Genomic DNA, 17,748 nt, shown 5'->3' on the forward strand with positions numbered 1-17,748 from the left:
GTTTTACTCTAGCGCTCCTCCTCTCCATCTCTCGCTCATAGCAGACTAACGGTTTGAGGGGAGTGGTTAAGCGTTTCCCAAACCAAGCCGTCAAACATACGTCATCAGAGAAGGTCCTCCAAGGCAGAGGGGAGGAGCATTTTCAGATTTTGATTAAAGATTACAAAGCCAAAAAAATTTTTTGTGTGGATTGACTTGCATGGATGAATTGTTCACCACAAAACTAACAATTTAGGCAAACAAAGTAAATATGGTCAATTTTGAATTCATGTGGACTTTAACATGAACTAATAACTGCACTTCTACACCATTTATTAATCTTAGTTAATATTAATTTCAGCATTTACTAAAACATTATTAAAATCAAAAGTTGTATTTGTTAACATTAGTTAATGCTCTGACTGTGACATAACATGAACAAACAATTAAAAGTTTTATTATTATTAACTAAGGTTAACAAATAGGCCTACAGTAGCCTAACAAATGTTTTGCTCATGATTAGTTAATGTTAGTTAATATGAATAATAAACAAATGAACCTTATTGTAAAGTGTACTATGAAATCAAAGATATAAATTCCTTACAATTTAGAGCTGGGCATGGACTTAAAATGTCCTTTCACTAACGTTAGATGTAGGCTATTTCCCCAAGCTAATAACACTTGCTATGGCCTTGGATAAAAACGAATGACATTGTCAGACTCAGAAAGCGGCTGAAATGATACTTTTATGATTGTTAAGCATAACTCACATGCTGCCGCAACTTTTACAGTAGCATGGTAAGATAAATGTAACTTTTCCGTATTAGCTTAATGTTACCTGCTGCCCGTGCAGTTTGAAGACTCGCGGCGAACTGCTGCGTACATAGATAGCGCTGCAAACAAAGAGTATAGAAGCCCAAGAGGCGAAACTCTGTTGTGTTATGGGTAACAGTCTGTAGATGGCGCTGCGGAGGCGCGTCCGCCATTATGGACTGAAATCTGCTGAAATCGTTAGCGCCAGTTTGCACGTCACACAACCAAACTGTGAAGATGAGCAAGTGGTCAAAACGCAAGCAGTGTTCTGCAATAATTTTTGACTAATGTTCCATTCTATGTCAATGCCTCTTCTCTCACAAAAAGAAAAAAATACAAAAAAACTTCTCATACACAAATGCACACACTATGGTGGTGTCTGATTAATTACTGAGATCTTATGGCACCACTTCCATTTTAGTACTGTTTATAGTTCATGTGTGCACTTGCTAGATTGCGCATCTTTTTTGTACCCTTCCGCCTGTAATAGGACATTCACAGATTGTTTTTGTTCTTGCCATTGAAACGTTCACTGTGTGCACTTTCACTGAAGATGTTGAAAAAACAAGTTGTAAATATTTTTGTGATATTCTATGTAAAAGATTAACTGTCTTTAGAAATGTTCATTTATAATTTTATTTATTTTTCCAAATCATATATATGGTGATGTTCACTAATTTCAAAATCAACATTTGAATAAACATCTTATTACTGTGTGTCTGCCTATAGGCCTATATTATTTCATGAATTTCTGTTATTCATATAACAAGGAAAATGAATAATAGAACATAAATATTGATAGATTAAAGGTTTGCAGTAATTTTATAATTGTATCTTTGCAAACCGTAAGTGGTAGGCTAATGAAGCCGATTCGGTGGGGGACATACCCTTACGAAAAAGTACTATAGGAATCTTATAGTATTTTGGGACAAAATATTATAGTAATCTTATAGGAAATACTATAGTAATTTGGGACATAGGCCTACTATAGAAGTACGATAAGACTACTATAGAAATACTATATCAGCTTTAAAATATTATAGAGGTATTACAGAACATCACAGAAGTATGTTATGTTCTGTAATACCTCTATAATATCCTAGAGCCGCTATAGTATTGCTATAGTAGTCTTATAGTACTTCTATAGTAATGTTTTGTCCCAAAATACTATTTTCCTAAGGGTAATTAGGCCATGCCTAACCAACACATAGACGTAACATTTTCTGTCATTTAACGTCATTTAACGTCGGTCATCCTCATTAATGTATTTTAAATTGTTTTCATATTTAGATATGACGGCAGGGCTCGAGACTAACGGCGTCCTATCGTCCTGGGGACGATAGAAAATGTGTTTAGGACGAACAGAAATATTCTCCAGGACGCCTTCAGGACAAAAGACATTTTTGTATGTGTGTTCATTTATTACTAGCCTATTAGGGTAACTTACTTAGAAAATGCCAAAATTAACCGACCAAGTGCTGACTACAACGGAGCGCGTCTTCTCATGCTGTTACTATAGTTACTATCACTGGCCGGCTACTCACCCGGAGACTTGTTTCGCGGTACATCTATCACATGGCTTATTTTCACAGACGAAAACGAGACGATAAGTTTAAAATTAGATTAGAATTACTAAATTACTAAAATTAGTTTTGAATTACAAAAACTATGACGAAAATCTATTGACATTTTCGTCAACGAATAAAAACTAGACACAAATGTTAGATAGTGACGATTTGCGAAGCGATCCAGTCAGAAATTATGTCCTGCGTTTGTGGTAGATGCGCACATTTGTACTGTAACGTGCTGATCTACCCAGCAGCACACGGGTTGACATGCGCTGCATGTCTCATAAAACGTTAAAAAAAATGTAAACGTCTGGGAGAATGAGTAGAGCAGACAGATATAGATCTGAATAAGAGTGACGACGCAAAAAAAAAAAAAAAAAGCTCTATTCGGTACGGTTTGCGCGCACACCCGACCCGAAGCGTGCAGCCATGCTGAATTGAGCTCTCTTTCGTGTCTGAATGGACAAATACACACGACATTATGTCGAAATGTCCGTTTTGCAGAGTATTCACGTAAACTATGTTGGTTATGTCTTAAACAGTTTTGAGTGTATCGGATGTGCATCAGTGCAATTGATCCGCATGTCATTGGACATGATCCGATGTCTTAAAGTGACAGTGGGTAATAAACCTAATGCGGTCTGTGTCCTTAATATTGATCAAGCAACAAAAGAAAAGCATTCACTGCTCGTTAATAGCTTTAATAAGGATTCATTATATTTAATTCTTTCGGCTTGAAAGAATAAAAAATGATATTTTTTGAGATATGTTGTCACCAGTATTTATTTGTTATTGTTTAATCCAACCAACTCAAAAACATTTTGAGCTGTATGTATTTTTCTCTTAATTTTCGTATATGTAAAAAAAAAGAGATTTGTTCTGCATGAATACAAAAAAGCATTTAACTCCTGTTATTTTTTATTAAATCTGTTTTTTACCTGTTTACAGATAACTACTTTGAATGGAGCTAAATAAATATAATTATATATATCATACACATTTTAATGGTGTTTTTATTATGTGACTAACAACTATAGATGATAATAACAAAGTACAGAAACAACATGTTTATTTTGGGACGGTTGACATTCACTTTAGGACGGTTCAAATTGTTTTTCAGGACGGTTCCAGGACGGAGGTGAAAAAAGTTAGTCTGGAGCCCTGTATGACGGCCAGAAAAAATTAAGTTATGTTAAGTTTTTGTTATGTTAAGTTGGTTCAGTGCCATTGACTCCCATTATTTTTCGGCGTTTTCCTTCAGTTTTCAGTGCATAATGGCGGCCGCGCCGTCACGTCATGGGGGCAACTGTTGCTATGGAGCGTTCTATTGAGTTTCGCCAGAGAATGTCTAATATGGCGAGAAGTTTCACTCTCACTACACTTCCGGCTTCTGAACTGGTTGCAGTTCCACTCTGATTCCATATGAGGGCGCTCACAGGACGAGTGCAGAATGAATGGAGGTCAATGGCGGTATACCCCTCAAAATCCACTTTTCTCAGGATATAATTTTTTGTCTAATAATTTGAATGTTGTATTCGAAAGGAGATGCAAAGAAATTACACATTGCTGGATGTTAGATTTTTTAGAGTCAGTTATTTGCTTTAAAAAGTCTTTCAAAATGTCAATGACGTCAGAATGCTGACGTCATTAGCAGAATGCTAGCGTGTTATGGGCAACAACAACTCAACCTGTAAGAAATCAAAACGACATAAGTACTTTTTCATTCAACTTTCGACCTAAAACCCATGTTGAACTTGCAAAATCTACAATCAGATCTGAGATTTCTCAACGGCAATCGGGTGAAAGAGACAAATTTAGCTGTCTAGCCCCATTGACTCCCATTCATTTTGCACTCATGGCGATCGCCCCCAGTGGAACTCTGGTGGTACTACAACCAAAATTCGGTACAATAGGACTTAATAGGGAGTGGGCAGGCTCTCCGTAGCTCTGGTTTCGCCTCTTGGGCTTCTTTGCTGCAAAGGAAACTCCGCCAAATGCTTCCGCCAAAAAAAACAAACAAACAAACAAAAAACATTTATTATTGTTAGTGGCAATGGTGTATAAGTGTATTGTTATTTATTATAATATTTATTTTAATAATTATTATTATTTACATTTATCAGAGAGGGGCACAATACATTTTGAGACAAAAGGGGCAGGGGCTTGAGCCTATTAGAATTAATAAACAATTAACACTGAGCGTTCACAGGACAAACAGGTTGATTGATTGTAATATTAATTTTACTACATTAAATAAATTCTATTAACTGATCCAAATATTCATAATTAATTATTACAAGTTATGATTGATTATTAATATTTATTTTGAGCTAATTTTCTACATGATGCACACATACATTTGATAAAAAATATTTTAAAAGTGTAAGTGTAAGCAAGGAATCTTTTCAAAACATGATTTCAAAGGAAAATATAGCTGCAAGCAGCAATTATCAGGCAACAAACCATGCCAACATGTCTAGGAGTGTCTGACCAACTGCAACAATGAGCAATTAAAGACATTTTAAGATGATTTTAGGCAAAATAGGTGAAAAGAAAAAAACTTATATACAGTCACTAATAATATAATTTAATGGTTTGTCACTTTTGACCAATAGGTGGTGCAGTTATGAAATTGATTGGTGTGGTCAGAGTAAGGTGACAATGACACATACAAAGTTTGGTGTCAATATGTCAAGGCATTGCAGAGATAAAGCCTGAATAGCCATTTTTGCAACATGCCTCAACTTTGCTCTGCGTATATGAAAACGTTTTTGTCTATCAACACGAAATCCATTACGTTCTGTCGGCGCAGTGTGGAGATGATACGATTCAATTTTGGTGAAAATCGGACAACGGTCTAGGAGAAGGTCGAAAAAGTAGGTTTTAAAAGAAAATAAAGATGGACAGGAAGTATGGTAAAATTGGTATCTATGTTTTCGGCATAACCCAAGGAATATAATAAGACCAGTGTCATTACATAGGCAACATAGGAATACATAGGCAAATGTATTCAAAAGTTATTAGCATGTTTGGAAATTTTGTTATAACTTTTTTACCACAAGGTGGCGCTGCCCTGAAACTTTTTGAGTAACTTCAAGGCATGGTGCCGATGAAATACCGATTTTCTAAACGGTACATCAATGCATTCATAAAGTGTAGCATTTAATATACATTAATATTGTAATTAATGGCAATTTCCTTGTTTTGTTCCATTATAGCGCCATCAATAGGCACAATCCCACCAATTAGTTTATGTGTCCTCAGAGTGTGTGAGTTTCATACATATGTGTGTCAAATTTGGTGAAAATATCTCATTTCGTTTTGGAGTTATAGACATTTATATGTGTAAACACACCTGACTTTGTTTGCATTTTCTTGCCACTTACTATTAATATTTAGACATTTGGGAATAAGTGTTTGGCCAACGACCTATGTTTCCATACTTCCTACTGTGATTTTGTCTCGATCGGTCTATCGGTTTCGAAGATATTGGCAAATGTTTTTTAAGCGCTAAATCACAATGCTACACAAACTGAAACCTAGCATGTTTGGTATCATTGGACTCGGCAAGGATTCAGGAATCTAAGGAGATGAAATATTTTCCCTTGAAAATAAGTCAACCACACCCAGAGTTATAAGCATTTGAAATTTCAATTTTACCACTAGGTGGCACTGGTTCAAAACTTCTCAGGCTCCTTCAGGGCATCGTTATAGTTATAAGCAAAGTTAGCCATTTTTTGTATCTCCGGACCAGTAGGTGGTGCTGCACCGAAACGCAGCATGTTGCCTCAGGTCATGCTTGTGATAAAATGTACCAAGTTTGGTCTGAATGCGATAAAGCGTTGCGGAGATACAGCCTTAAGTCTGTTTTTCACAAGTGCTACGTCAAATTAGTTATTAGCATAAACATGAGTGAAACTTTGGACAGTTGGTGGCACTAGAGGGATTGAGTTAGAGACTCCAAATTTGCTATGGTGACATTTCAGACTGTCAGTGTGCCAAATTTCATAACTTTCCCACAAGCGGTTCTATGGGCTGCCATAGACTTCCATGGCGGAAGAAGAAGCGGAAGAATAATAAGAACGCCAACGATTTCAATAGGTGCCTACGCACTTTCAGTGCTTGGCCTCTAATAATTTAAAGCAGCCTTCTGGTCAATTTTCATTCTGGACTACTTAAACAATCTATGCATAAAGTAATTATTGTCAAGAAACATGTGCAGTACTACAACTAATATGAACATGCTGATGAATAAATCATCCCTTGGGCACTAGTGTTATTGGCCAACTGTTCCAGGCTGTCTCCCACATGTGTATCCTTCAGCTGTGATAGGCCTAGATCATGACTAAATACACACATTAAACACAATAAAGTTTAGTAATATAGTACAAAAAATAACAAACATTTGACACCAATAACACTGAAAACTTTTAAAAATGCAAATATCCTAAAAAAAAAAACTTCTTTGTAAGGTAAAATTGTTGCTTAATGGTCGTAAATCCACAGACCACTGACAGCTGGGTAGGTAATTGGGAGTTAAATGCATGAGATGGTAACCGGAGGATCCTGTTAACTGATACTTCATGGACTCTCAAGAGACCAAATTAAGATAAACTTTCCCTTCAAAAAATGATCTGAGCCCCTGCTTCCCAAGAGATAAGACAAAGAGTTACTCAAGAAAATGACCAGCATGAAACAGCTGCCACTACCAATTATTGTAATTCAGCACCCTTTAAACCTTGTTGGACAAATAATACTGATGAAAAAAAATGCACTGAAACAAAGTAATCTTGTGAAATTATGAAGTCTGGATGCAGTGCTAGATGTGGGGGAAAAAAGAAGAGAAAACTACATCATGGTCTGCACGATAATCTTTAATATGTTTTTTTGGCAGTTGCTTGCCTCTGAGAACTCTGGGATTTTCATGGTGCTTTCAACAAGACCACAGTGCTAGATCAGAGCAATATCCTTTTTAATTGCATCATACTGCGTGCTGGTCATAAACATGCAAGGTCATTAAATGATCAAGGAAGACGTTGTGTGAGATGAGACTTGCTCTCCCCTCACAACAGATCTTCACAACTGTCTTCACAATGAATCCTTTTTTCTATCAAACTCTTAACACTTCTTGCACATCATTCAAAAAAGTCCCTCATAGCTAAAAATAAAGGCACTTGAGTTTGATTATAGAGTGCCCAGTGTCCAGTAATTTTCAGAGAGAATCTTGTTACACCCAGCATGCAAAGAAAGTTACTTCCTTTTTTAAAAAGACACACAGACACACAATAATCTGCTTTTTAGTCCAAGTGCCCTCTCTCTATCAAACATGGCTGAGGTCTTATACAGGATTGTTCATGTACATCCACCACATATGCAAGTGGATTGGGTGGTCAAACTGGGGTTGTGTTTAACAAGAATTCTGACATACAATTCACCATGGTGGGAATCAATTTTATTGTGATATTTTTTGTGATATTGTGATAAATTATACAGATTTTCAACCTGGTCTCATGAGAAAACAGCTATTATAAATTGATGATTTAATATGAATTCCTATATTTTGATTTGAATGAAAACATACAATTTAAAAAGCAAGCATCATGAAGCTTCACCCCTAAATCTATCCCTCAGTGTGGTGTAGGCAAATCTTAAGTAAATGTATGAATTCATACAAATTCACCACCAATTTCCTAAATTTTAACCTACGAACTGTCATGATAGTGTGTTGAAGATTTCATGTGTCTTGTATCACTCTGTGATCTCTCTCTTCTCATACAAACACAATTAAGAATAGGTCATGTAGCGGTTACCAGCAGTAAAAATTGTGTTGACAGATGACTAGAAGCTCAGTCTGGAGTTTAGAAAGAAAACAAAAGAGCAAAGAAAGGTAAGAGACACAGAGCTAGATAAGAGAGAACAAAAAATAGAGAAAGACAAGTAATTTGGATTGCAGACTGATAAAAATATGTAATAATATATAAATTATTATTATAATATAAGTGCTTGTCTTGTTATAGTAATTGCCACATGATAGAGCCGAATTGGCATCTAGTCTGAACAAGGCCCTCAGAATGATCCAAATCCACCCTCCCCCTTTACAACGCCCCTGCTGACATAACAGAGTATAAAGTATATTGCCACATTGGTCTCATTCAATGATAACTGCATAAAAGTTACTTATGTGCGCAAACAAAGAACTGACACAAAATTTGAGGTGTATACACATGTGCATAGACAGACTTGTTCCTTAAGAAGGAACTTGCACACACACAATAATTAGCATACTAAACCAAACTTGGAACCAGTTTTCCACACAACAATTTTCTCCTGTATTAGTAACTTTCTTTAAACAAACATGCACAGCAAGATCTCCAAGTGCAGTCAAGTGTGCCACTCGCGAAACTAGTCGAAATACAATAAACAACTTTTATATAAGCCTTAACTATACATGATCAACTTGGATTTTATGTAGAATCACAGATCTAGCTTTAACACACTTAATGAACCCATTTTGTATTAAGTGCCTTTAACTACTGTGTACTAACACTTAAATTAATAATTTGATACAATGCCCTTATTCTGTACAGAAATGTTTTTTTCATTTTATTTATATTTTAAAAATACCTGCATGTAATTACAGTTGTATTTAATTTCTGTAATGACATCTATAATTACATTGTTGACCCGTCCCTTAAACCTAACCATACCACCAAACCTACCCAAACCTTACCCGTATCCCACCTCAATAGCAGCAAGTGTTTTGCAAAACAGCACGAACAGAACAAGTACACCTGGATGATTTTTCATGTAAGTACATAGTTAAAGACATCTAATATAAAATGTGACCCACTTAATTTTGTATTGTAGTGCACTACTTATTCTGTTTTTTAATAATAATAAATGTAGACCGCCAGGATTCTTTTTTTTTTTTGTGTGTGCAATCTTGTTGTTTATTTTATACAAAATTTTATATTTAAGTGCAAATGTACTGATGAATCATAATTTCTGTTTAAAAAGGTTTGCACACAGGTTTTACATACAAATATGAGCTATGGGTCAAACAGAACTCTGAACTGAACGTTGAGAATGCAAACTCTCTGCTGGTTAGCGTATCCCTAAATGTTGGTCTAAACCCTGGCAAAGCAGTAGCAGAGCAGAGCAACCGCTGGCAGACAGGAAGTGACCTGTGCCTCTCATGGTAGATAGCACACCCATAACACATTTCAACACACATACCAACAAGCAAGCAGCACAAGTTTAAGATGCATCCCAGTTTTACCTTTGTGGTTACTAACGGTTATGCATGGCTGACTAGGCTCTGGTCCCTCTGGGAGGGTGTGGCAGGCCACAGGCAGGCCCCTCTCCTTTAGGACTGTCCAGCAGCTGTCCAGCAGCACCTCACAGAATGTCCTGCAGGGTAGCAGGACTATCCCAGAATTTTCAGAGGGCTGATGGCATCTTGGTGCCAGTAGTAGGCAAAAAAACCATTCCAAACCATGGTGGCAGCCTGAACGCAGGAGCCAATCCCATTCATTCAATACAGCTACCACATCCTCTGCATGGGTGTGGTTAAAAAAATTAGGTAGAGAAAATTTTACTTCACCATGAGATATACAGAAAGGCCAGTCAGAGCCTCTTGGTAAGCAGTTTGTGGAATCCTTAGGGAAAGCGGTGGTGCTAATTATGCTAATCCTGCTGTCAGTAACCCACGTCCCTTTAAGGTTGGTTGTTTTTTTGCCTTCCTGAGCCAAATCCAAAGTGGGCCCTGAGCCTAAGCCAGACCCACTGGCATCACCTGAGGAACCTTTGACATTTATTTCATGTTTGACTTTCTCTGATAAATACTTATCATTACCCTTTTTCGAATGGCCATCCTTCGAGGAGAGACCAGGTATCCAGGTGACAGCACTATTCCATTTCACAGTTGGGTTCTGGTCCCAGTTCTGCACAAATCCTTGGATCCCTCTGGCTAGATCTATGATATCTGACCCAACATCACCAATGTTCTTGTCCTCACTGGTCGTTCCACTGACAGAACTGTCTTTGTCCACTGTGGGGCCCTTTGTGACACTTTGACTGGTCCACCAAAAGGCATTAAGAGGACCCACGTCCAGAATAAACAGGAGAGTCAAGCCCGAGCTGAACCTCATCTTTGTACATACACTAGTTCTTCCGCTGCACGAGTCATTCAGAACATGCTATCAGGTGTTTTGCAAAAGTAGCCAAACCAATACTGCAATGCAATGAGCTATCCTTTCCTTCTCTTAGCTCATTGTGATAGAGGGAGAAAGAGACAGAAGGCGTGTTCTTTTTAATAGTTGAACGTCATTGGCTACTTCTACTTGCCCTCCAAAATGTGAGTAACACTCAATATCCTTTTGTGTCCCAATGGACAACACTCCAAGAACACAGATGTGCAGCCTATGTGCAGCTCAGTTTTACTAATGCTGAGAATAGAATCCATGTATGGAGTGTACTTGTTTGCTTGTAACTTACCTAATTTGGTTACTTTTTAATTTTCATGAATGAAATTGTCTGTCAAATTAACAATTAATCTTTGACCATTAATACCAATAAAATGCAACGTGGATGAATCTAAATACCATGTGCACATAGCTTTTTAAATTATAATATAAATAAATATATTTAATTGGAATAATACCAAAACTATCATATGCTGTCTCCATTTATGCATTTATTTCTTTAAAAGAAGAAATTAACGTGCTCTAAACGAAATTAGACCTCTTTGACTTTCAGTGTATGAACATATCTCATTATCCTTTAAAATTTGTGTGACAACAATAACACCCAAAATAAATTAGTTTCAGTGCTGTTCTTTTATCACTGTGAATAGTCTTCAGTCATTTTTACACATTTTTAATACTGTTTATTCCTAAATTTGTAGCTGCACAAAATAGTACTGCAGTTATTTAAGAGAAAATCCAAGCAAATGTTTTACACAGCATTTCTTCTCAGTCCCCCACTGGTTGTACTCAGAGCTCATAGTGCATCTATTCATGCCAGCAGGGCTGTTTGGCGTGGGTCTGAATGACAGACACACAACAGCTGACAGCATATCTGATCTGGTGAAGGCATCAGCCTACGTATGTGTGGAAACCCATAACCTCATCTTTGTGAAAGACAGTTTTCCCACATTCTGATTCTGACCATGCCTGAACCTCCTCTGCTCAAAATCTCAAACTGTCTGTCCAGCTGTTCGACTCCACATATGCTCTCAGCTAACCCTGATCACACCATGGGTACTTGGCCTTCTAACAATCACTTTGTCTATTCCGTATCCTGCATGCTCTCACATTTCCTGTATTTCTTACATGCAAACTTATAACAGGCACAAGCAACACACACACACACACACACACACACACACACACACACACACACACACGCACGCACGCACGCACACACGCACACACACACACACACACACACACACACACACACACACACACACATAGCATCTTCCAGGCTAGGTCCCAACAGGGTGAACACACTGACTCAATAAAACCCAGCAACTGTGGTTTTTGCACTTCTGGCAGTGTGAATTGGCCTTAGAACACAGGTTGTTATCATTATAAATTAAAAGTATTAGCCTACATATTAATATAAAACGTACTCGGTTACTAACGTAACCTCGGTTCTCTCTAGAGAGAGGAACGAGTACTGCGTAGAATACGCTAGGGGAAAATCCTTTTCCACGAGAATACTGAAGCCAAAAAATTATCCTTTAATTTTGTATTAATGTAAAACGCGTTGCGGCAGCATACAGACATAGGCGAGACAGCTCGCGCGCCTATTGGCTGGTCTGCTGGCAACTGCTTGAGCCTATCGAGCGAGACCTAGAGTGACGTCAGACCCAATGAGGGCGCTTCGCGCCCTCTGCGTCACGTCCCGCCGAAACGGGCGTGGCTTAGGTCTATAAATACCGCTCGCAGGCTTCATATCTCTGGTTTTTCATAGTCGAAGCAACCAGAGCGCGTGCATGCACGGCAGGATACGCAGTACTCGTTCCTCTCTCTAGAGAGAACCGAGGTTACGTTAGTAACCGAGTACGTTCTCTTACGAGAGATACTCTCGTACTGCGTAGAATACACTAGGCCAGGGGAACCTACTGTAAAACGCTGTGCGTGCTGGGATCTGATACTATAGACTCAAGGGCGACAGCCCGGAGTTCATACAGTAATCACCCAGGGGACTCACAGGGAATCCTGGAAGAGGAGGGGTTTAGCCACTATCTTCCTATATGGCAGCATAGAGCAGCACTGCAATTCTCAATAGCTGCATAACTGACAGTGTCAGTTTATGAGATTTGGCCGTACTAGACCGACAGTAGCCTGGCTTGTAGTCCGGGAACCTCTAGGTTGTAAAACCTTATAAATGTAGACGGAGAGGCCCAGCCTGCCGCCATACAAATATCTTGCAAGGCAATCCCACTTGACCAGGCCCACGATGAAGCCATGCTTCTCGTGGAGTGCGCCTTGACACCCAGTGGGCACTGCATGCCCTTGGTTGTGTAAGCTAGCGCTATTGCGTCCACTATCCATCTGGATAGGGTCTGTTTCGAAGCGGCTAGTCCCTTAGAACGCCCGCTGAATGAAACAAAGAGCTGCTCCGTCTGTCTGAAAACAGACGAGCGAGACACATAAGCTCTTAATGCCCTGACTGGGCAAAGGGAGCTTTCGTCCATATTTCCTTCAGTGACCGGCAGGGCAGACAGGGAGACGACCTGTGCTCTGAACGGTGTATTGAGGGATTTAGGAACATAACCGTGCTTAGGTTTGAGTATAACTCTAGAGTCATTAGGCCCAAGTTCCATGCACGTCGCGCTTACTGAGAGCGCGTGTAAGTCCCCTATGCGCTTCACTGAAGCGAGAGCCAGAAGAAACGCCGTCTTGAAAGACAGGTGTTTAAGATCAATCTTCTGCAAGGGCTTGAATGGATGACCTTTCATGGCTTCCAGTACCGTAGAAAGGTCCCATATAGGGACTGTGGGAGGTCTGGGAGGATTCAGTCTCTTAGCTCCTCTAAGGAAGCGAATGACTAAATCGTTCCTTCCAATAGACTGGCCAAGCGTGGTCGAAGAGAACACTGCTATGGCCGCCACATAGACTTTAAGCGTGGAAGGGGACCTGCCCTTATCCAACAATTCCTGTAGGAAGGAGAGAACCTCAGTCACACCGCAATGTAGGGGTGACACACCACGAGCTGTGCACCAGCCAGAAAACACCGACCATTTGGAGGCGTAGAGACGTCGCGTAGACGGAGCTCTGGCCTGCGTGATAGTGTTTAACACTCCCTGTGGGAGGTCAGCGGGTACCCGTTGATGGCCAACACATGAAGGGACCACAGCTCTGGGTGAGGATGCCAGATCGAGCCGTTGGCTTGAGAGAGGAGATCCCTCCTCAGAGGCACTGGCCACAGGGCGGTGCTTGCTAACTGCATCACAATTGGGAACCAAGGTTGGCTCGTCCAAAGTGGGGCTACAAGCAGCACTGAGCATCTTTCTTCCCTGACCCGTTCTACCACCTGTGTCAGGAGGGAGACGGGGGGAAAAGCGTAGAGAGGACGGCGAGGCCACTCGTGGGTCAGCGCGTCCTTGCTCTTCGAGAAAAATTCTGGACAGTGAGCGTTTTCTTGAGACGCGAACAGGTCTACTTCCGCTCTGCCGAATTTCCTCCACAGCAGCTGGACTGTCTGTGGGTGCAAAGACCATTCTCCTGTCGGAACCTGGTTCCTGGACAGTCTGTCTGGCCCTATATTTAGGAGCCCTGGCACGTGCGCTGCTCTCAGCGAGAGCAGGTTGCTGCGAGCCCATATCAGGAGGCGCCTGGATAGCCTGTACAGAGTCAGGGACCTGAGGCCGCCCTGGCGATTTATGTAGGACACCACTGAGACGTTGTCTGAACGTACTAGCACGTGGTGTCCCCTTATCAGGGGCAGTTGATATGTAGGAGCTTCTCCTGCTTTGACCATTGGCCAAAAAGCGGTCTGCCCTCGAGCAGCGCTCCCCATCCCGAGGTGGATGCGTCCGTGGACACCACCATCACTCTCGAGGAAGTCCCCAGGCCTACACCTGATTGGTACCAGTCTTTTGCCTCCCAAGGTTTCAAAGCTGCAATGCACGCTTGATTGACCTTGAAGCGAAGCCGACCGGAGGCCCACGCTGTGCGTGGCACTCTCTCTCTGAGCCAGAACTGCAGTGGGTGCATGCGCAGAAGGCCCAACTGGAGAACTGATGATGCTGAGGCCATCAGACCTAGCATCCTTTGAAATATCTTGAGAGGGACTATCGCGCCGCAGCGGAACGAGCCGGCTGCGCGCCGAATGTCCAGTGTGCGCTGAGATGACAGGCGTGCTCTCATTGACAGCGAGTTAAGTTCTATTCCCAGAAAAGATATAATCTGTCTGGGGAATAGCGAGCTCTTTTCCCAATTCACTGCGAGACCGAGATTCTCGAGGTGATCGAGTAAAATGGTCCTGTGCTCCACGAGCTCCGAGTGAGATTGGGCTAGAATCAGCCAGTCGTCCAAATAGTTCAGCACTCGTATGCCCCACAGTCTGAGGGGTGCGAGCGCTGCGTCCATGCACTTCGTAAATGTACGGGGTGCCAGGGACAAGCCGAAAGGCAGGACTGTGTACTGATATGCCTGGCCCTCGAAGGCGAATCTCAAAAATCGCCTGTGACGTGACGCTATCTGTATTTGAAAATACGCGTCCTTTAGATCTATTGACACAAACCAGTCCCCTCGGCGGACATGCGCGAGGATTTTTCTGGTCGTGAGCATCCTGAACTGACGCTTCACAAGCGCTCTGTTCAGTTGCCGCAGATCTAGTATGGGTCTGAGACCCCCGTCTTTCTTGGGCACCAGGAAGTATCTGCTGTAAAGCCCCCCTTCGCTTTGAGCTTGAGATAGGGGTTCTATAGCCCCTTTGCTCAACAGTTTCAGAATCTCGGCCCGAAGTAGGTGTGCTACTTTCGATTCTACCGTGGTCTCGACGCGCGCCATGTAGCGGCGAGGGCGCCGGCGAAACTGCAGCGAATAGCCTTCTTTTATGATGTTCAGCACCCATCTCGAAACCCCGGGAAGCTTTTCCCACGCATGTGCGCGAGTAGCTAGGGGCTGGATGCGAAGCGCGCTCTGATCGGCTTGCGATACAGCGGCTTCGGTGTGCTGTGACATAAGCATCGCGCTCATGACATCTGAGGCAGGGGGCGCGCTGATAACAGCGGGCAGAATGCCCGCGCTCGACTCCTCTGTAGTGTTTAACCGAGAGGGGGAGGGCTGGGCTAGTTCCATGTCTGTGTGTGGACGTGGGCACAGGGTAGCGGGCACATATACCACTTTTACAGCATTGCTCGCGTGAGCAGAGCGTATGCATACTGGTCTCGTTTTTACAGAGACCGTGAGACATGTGGGAAGTAGCGTTTGTGGGCACTGGGTAGTGGGCACGTTTGCTACGTTTAATGCGCAACCGATCTGAGTCGATTTTATGTGCGCGAGCCCTGTGTGAAGGGCTGTGCTTGTGTGTAGGAATGGGCACTGAGTAGTGGGCATTTTTTCTACACATGAAACACCATCGGCCGTGGCCGGGACACCAGAAAATACACTCTTTAAGGGATTTATCTGGGTAGCCATAAAAACGGCTTTTTTGTGCAGGCAAGCGGGCAATGGAACCGGCTTGTTGGCTGCTAAATACGCTGGACCAGTCACATTTCCTAGAACTGGATGAGCGGCAAGCTTTGGTGGAAGTCCGGCCGCAGCGGGACTTGGACACCGTCGCTTTCCTAGGCGTGCTAGGACGATTTCGGGGCCTCTGGCTTCAACGCAACCTTTGGCCGCAGGCCACGCGGGGCGGGGCGGCGGCTGGATGAGCGAGAGCGCAGTCTCGAGCTCTGGGTCTGGCGGCGTTGTGAAGAGGAGGCAGTGGGCGGAGGCTTAGGCTGTGAGCTCTGAGCAGACGGTTTCGCACGGCCTGCTGCAGAACCGGAGTGCTTCGGGATGAAGTGCCTCATGGCCTGGGTCGCTTTCTGCACCTCAGCGAACCTATCGGCGAAGTCTTTGACCGAGGTTCCGAAGAGACCGGCAGGAGAAAACGCGACGGAGCAGGGCTGACGTCGTGCGGCAGGCTTTTGAGGGCAGCGCCATCTTAGCACGCCGTCCAGCGGAGGGTGGGCATAAGTGCGCTGCAATAGCCTCTTCGACCGGCGGCAGGGAGTGGTAGCCTCTGTTTTTAGCGTCGACGACAGCGGAGAACGCCAGAGAAACAGAGTATCGTGTCCTGGCCGAAAAAGGGGAGTTCCAAGACTTAGCGACTTCTTCATGAAGCTCAGGAAGAAAAGGCGCTGGCTTGGATGCAGGTGAAGTGCGCTCCCCAGGCAGGAAGTAGCCGTCCAGCCGGTTGTGAGCAGGCTGCTCAGGCGTAATCCACTCGAGTCCGAGGCTCGCCGTGGCCTGAGTGAGTACGCGCATGAGCTCCGCCTCAATGCTCGCTCTCTTCCCCGTTGAAGCACGGGCAGGAGGGGCGAGATCCTCAGAGCTCGCCCAACCCTCACTACCTGATGCCAAGAGAGAGCAGGAATCCCCCTCTCGCAGCAGCACGTCGACTTCATCAGCGTCGTCGACAGAAGCGGCGGCAGACCGCGGCCGTTGTCCGTCAGGAAGTGATGCTGATGAAACCGGAGAAGCAGGCGGGTGCACCGGCGAGCTTTGACGGCTGGGAGAAGGTTCCGGGATTCGCTGAGCGTGGCGCTTTTTACGGCGCGGCACTACAGCAGGTGTGGGCGCAGTCTCGCTGAATTGTGCCAAGCGAGTCCTCAGAGTCGCTAATGGCAACAGCTCGCAGTGAGGGCAGCCGCCGTGCATGATCTTGACCCAGGCAGGAAGCGCATATCACGTGGCGGTCCCCATCGCTGAGTGTGGCTCTGCACGAGCCGCAGGAAGGCATCTTAAAAAAGACGCAGCTCTTTCAGACAGTGTGTGTCGCGCTGGCGAACACACACACAATGCAGAGAAAGGATATAGGCGCTGGATAGCGCAGCAGGAAGGCGATGAAGGCGGCGCGGCCAGCAGCTTCTCGACTTGTCCCGCTGAAGTGCTTTCTTCAACAGCGCGGCTTCTTCTCAGATCCAGCGATGTGAGTTGCTTCGCTGAAGGATGAAAAATCAGAGATATGAAGCCTGCGAGCGGTATTTATAGACCTAAGCCACGCCCGTTTCAGCGGGACGTGACGCAAAGCGCCCTCATTGGGTCTGACGTCACTCTAGGTCTCGCTCGATAGGCTCAAGCAGTTGCCAGCAGACCAGCCAATAGGCGCGCGAGCTGTCTCGCCTATGTATGTATGCTGCCGCAACGCGTTTTACATTAATACA

The 17,748-nt window shown here is 43.1% G+C and overlaps 1 protein-coding gene across 1 annotated transcript in view; it reads right to left on the reverse strand.

Annotated features, from left to right (window-relative positions):
• col18a1b (collagen type XVIII alpha 1 chain b) overlaps positions 1 to 10,610 on the reverse strand; it is a 93,915-nt gene extending 83,305 nt beyond the window's left edge. Inside the window, exon 1 of the mRNA XM_084426262.1 lies at positions 10,216 to 10,610. Coding sequence (XP_084282388.1) covers positions 10,216 to 10,510 — 295 coding nt within the window. The 5' untranslated portion in view covers positions 10,511 to 10,610. The remainder of the gene's footprint in view (positions 1 to 10,215) is intronic.
• Between the last annotated feature and the right edge of the window lie 7,138 nt (positions 10,611 to 17,748).

Source organism: Rutilus rutilus, assembly GCF_951802725.1.
Source record: "Rutilus rutilus genome assembly, chromosome: 12".
NCBI classification, from domain to species: domain Eukaryota; kingdom Metazoa; phylum Chordata; class Actinopteri; order Cypriniformes; family Leuciscidae; genus Rutilus; species Rutilus rutilus.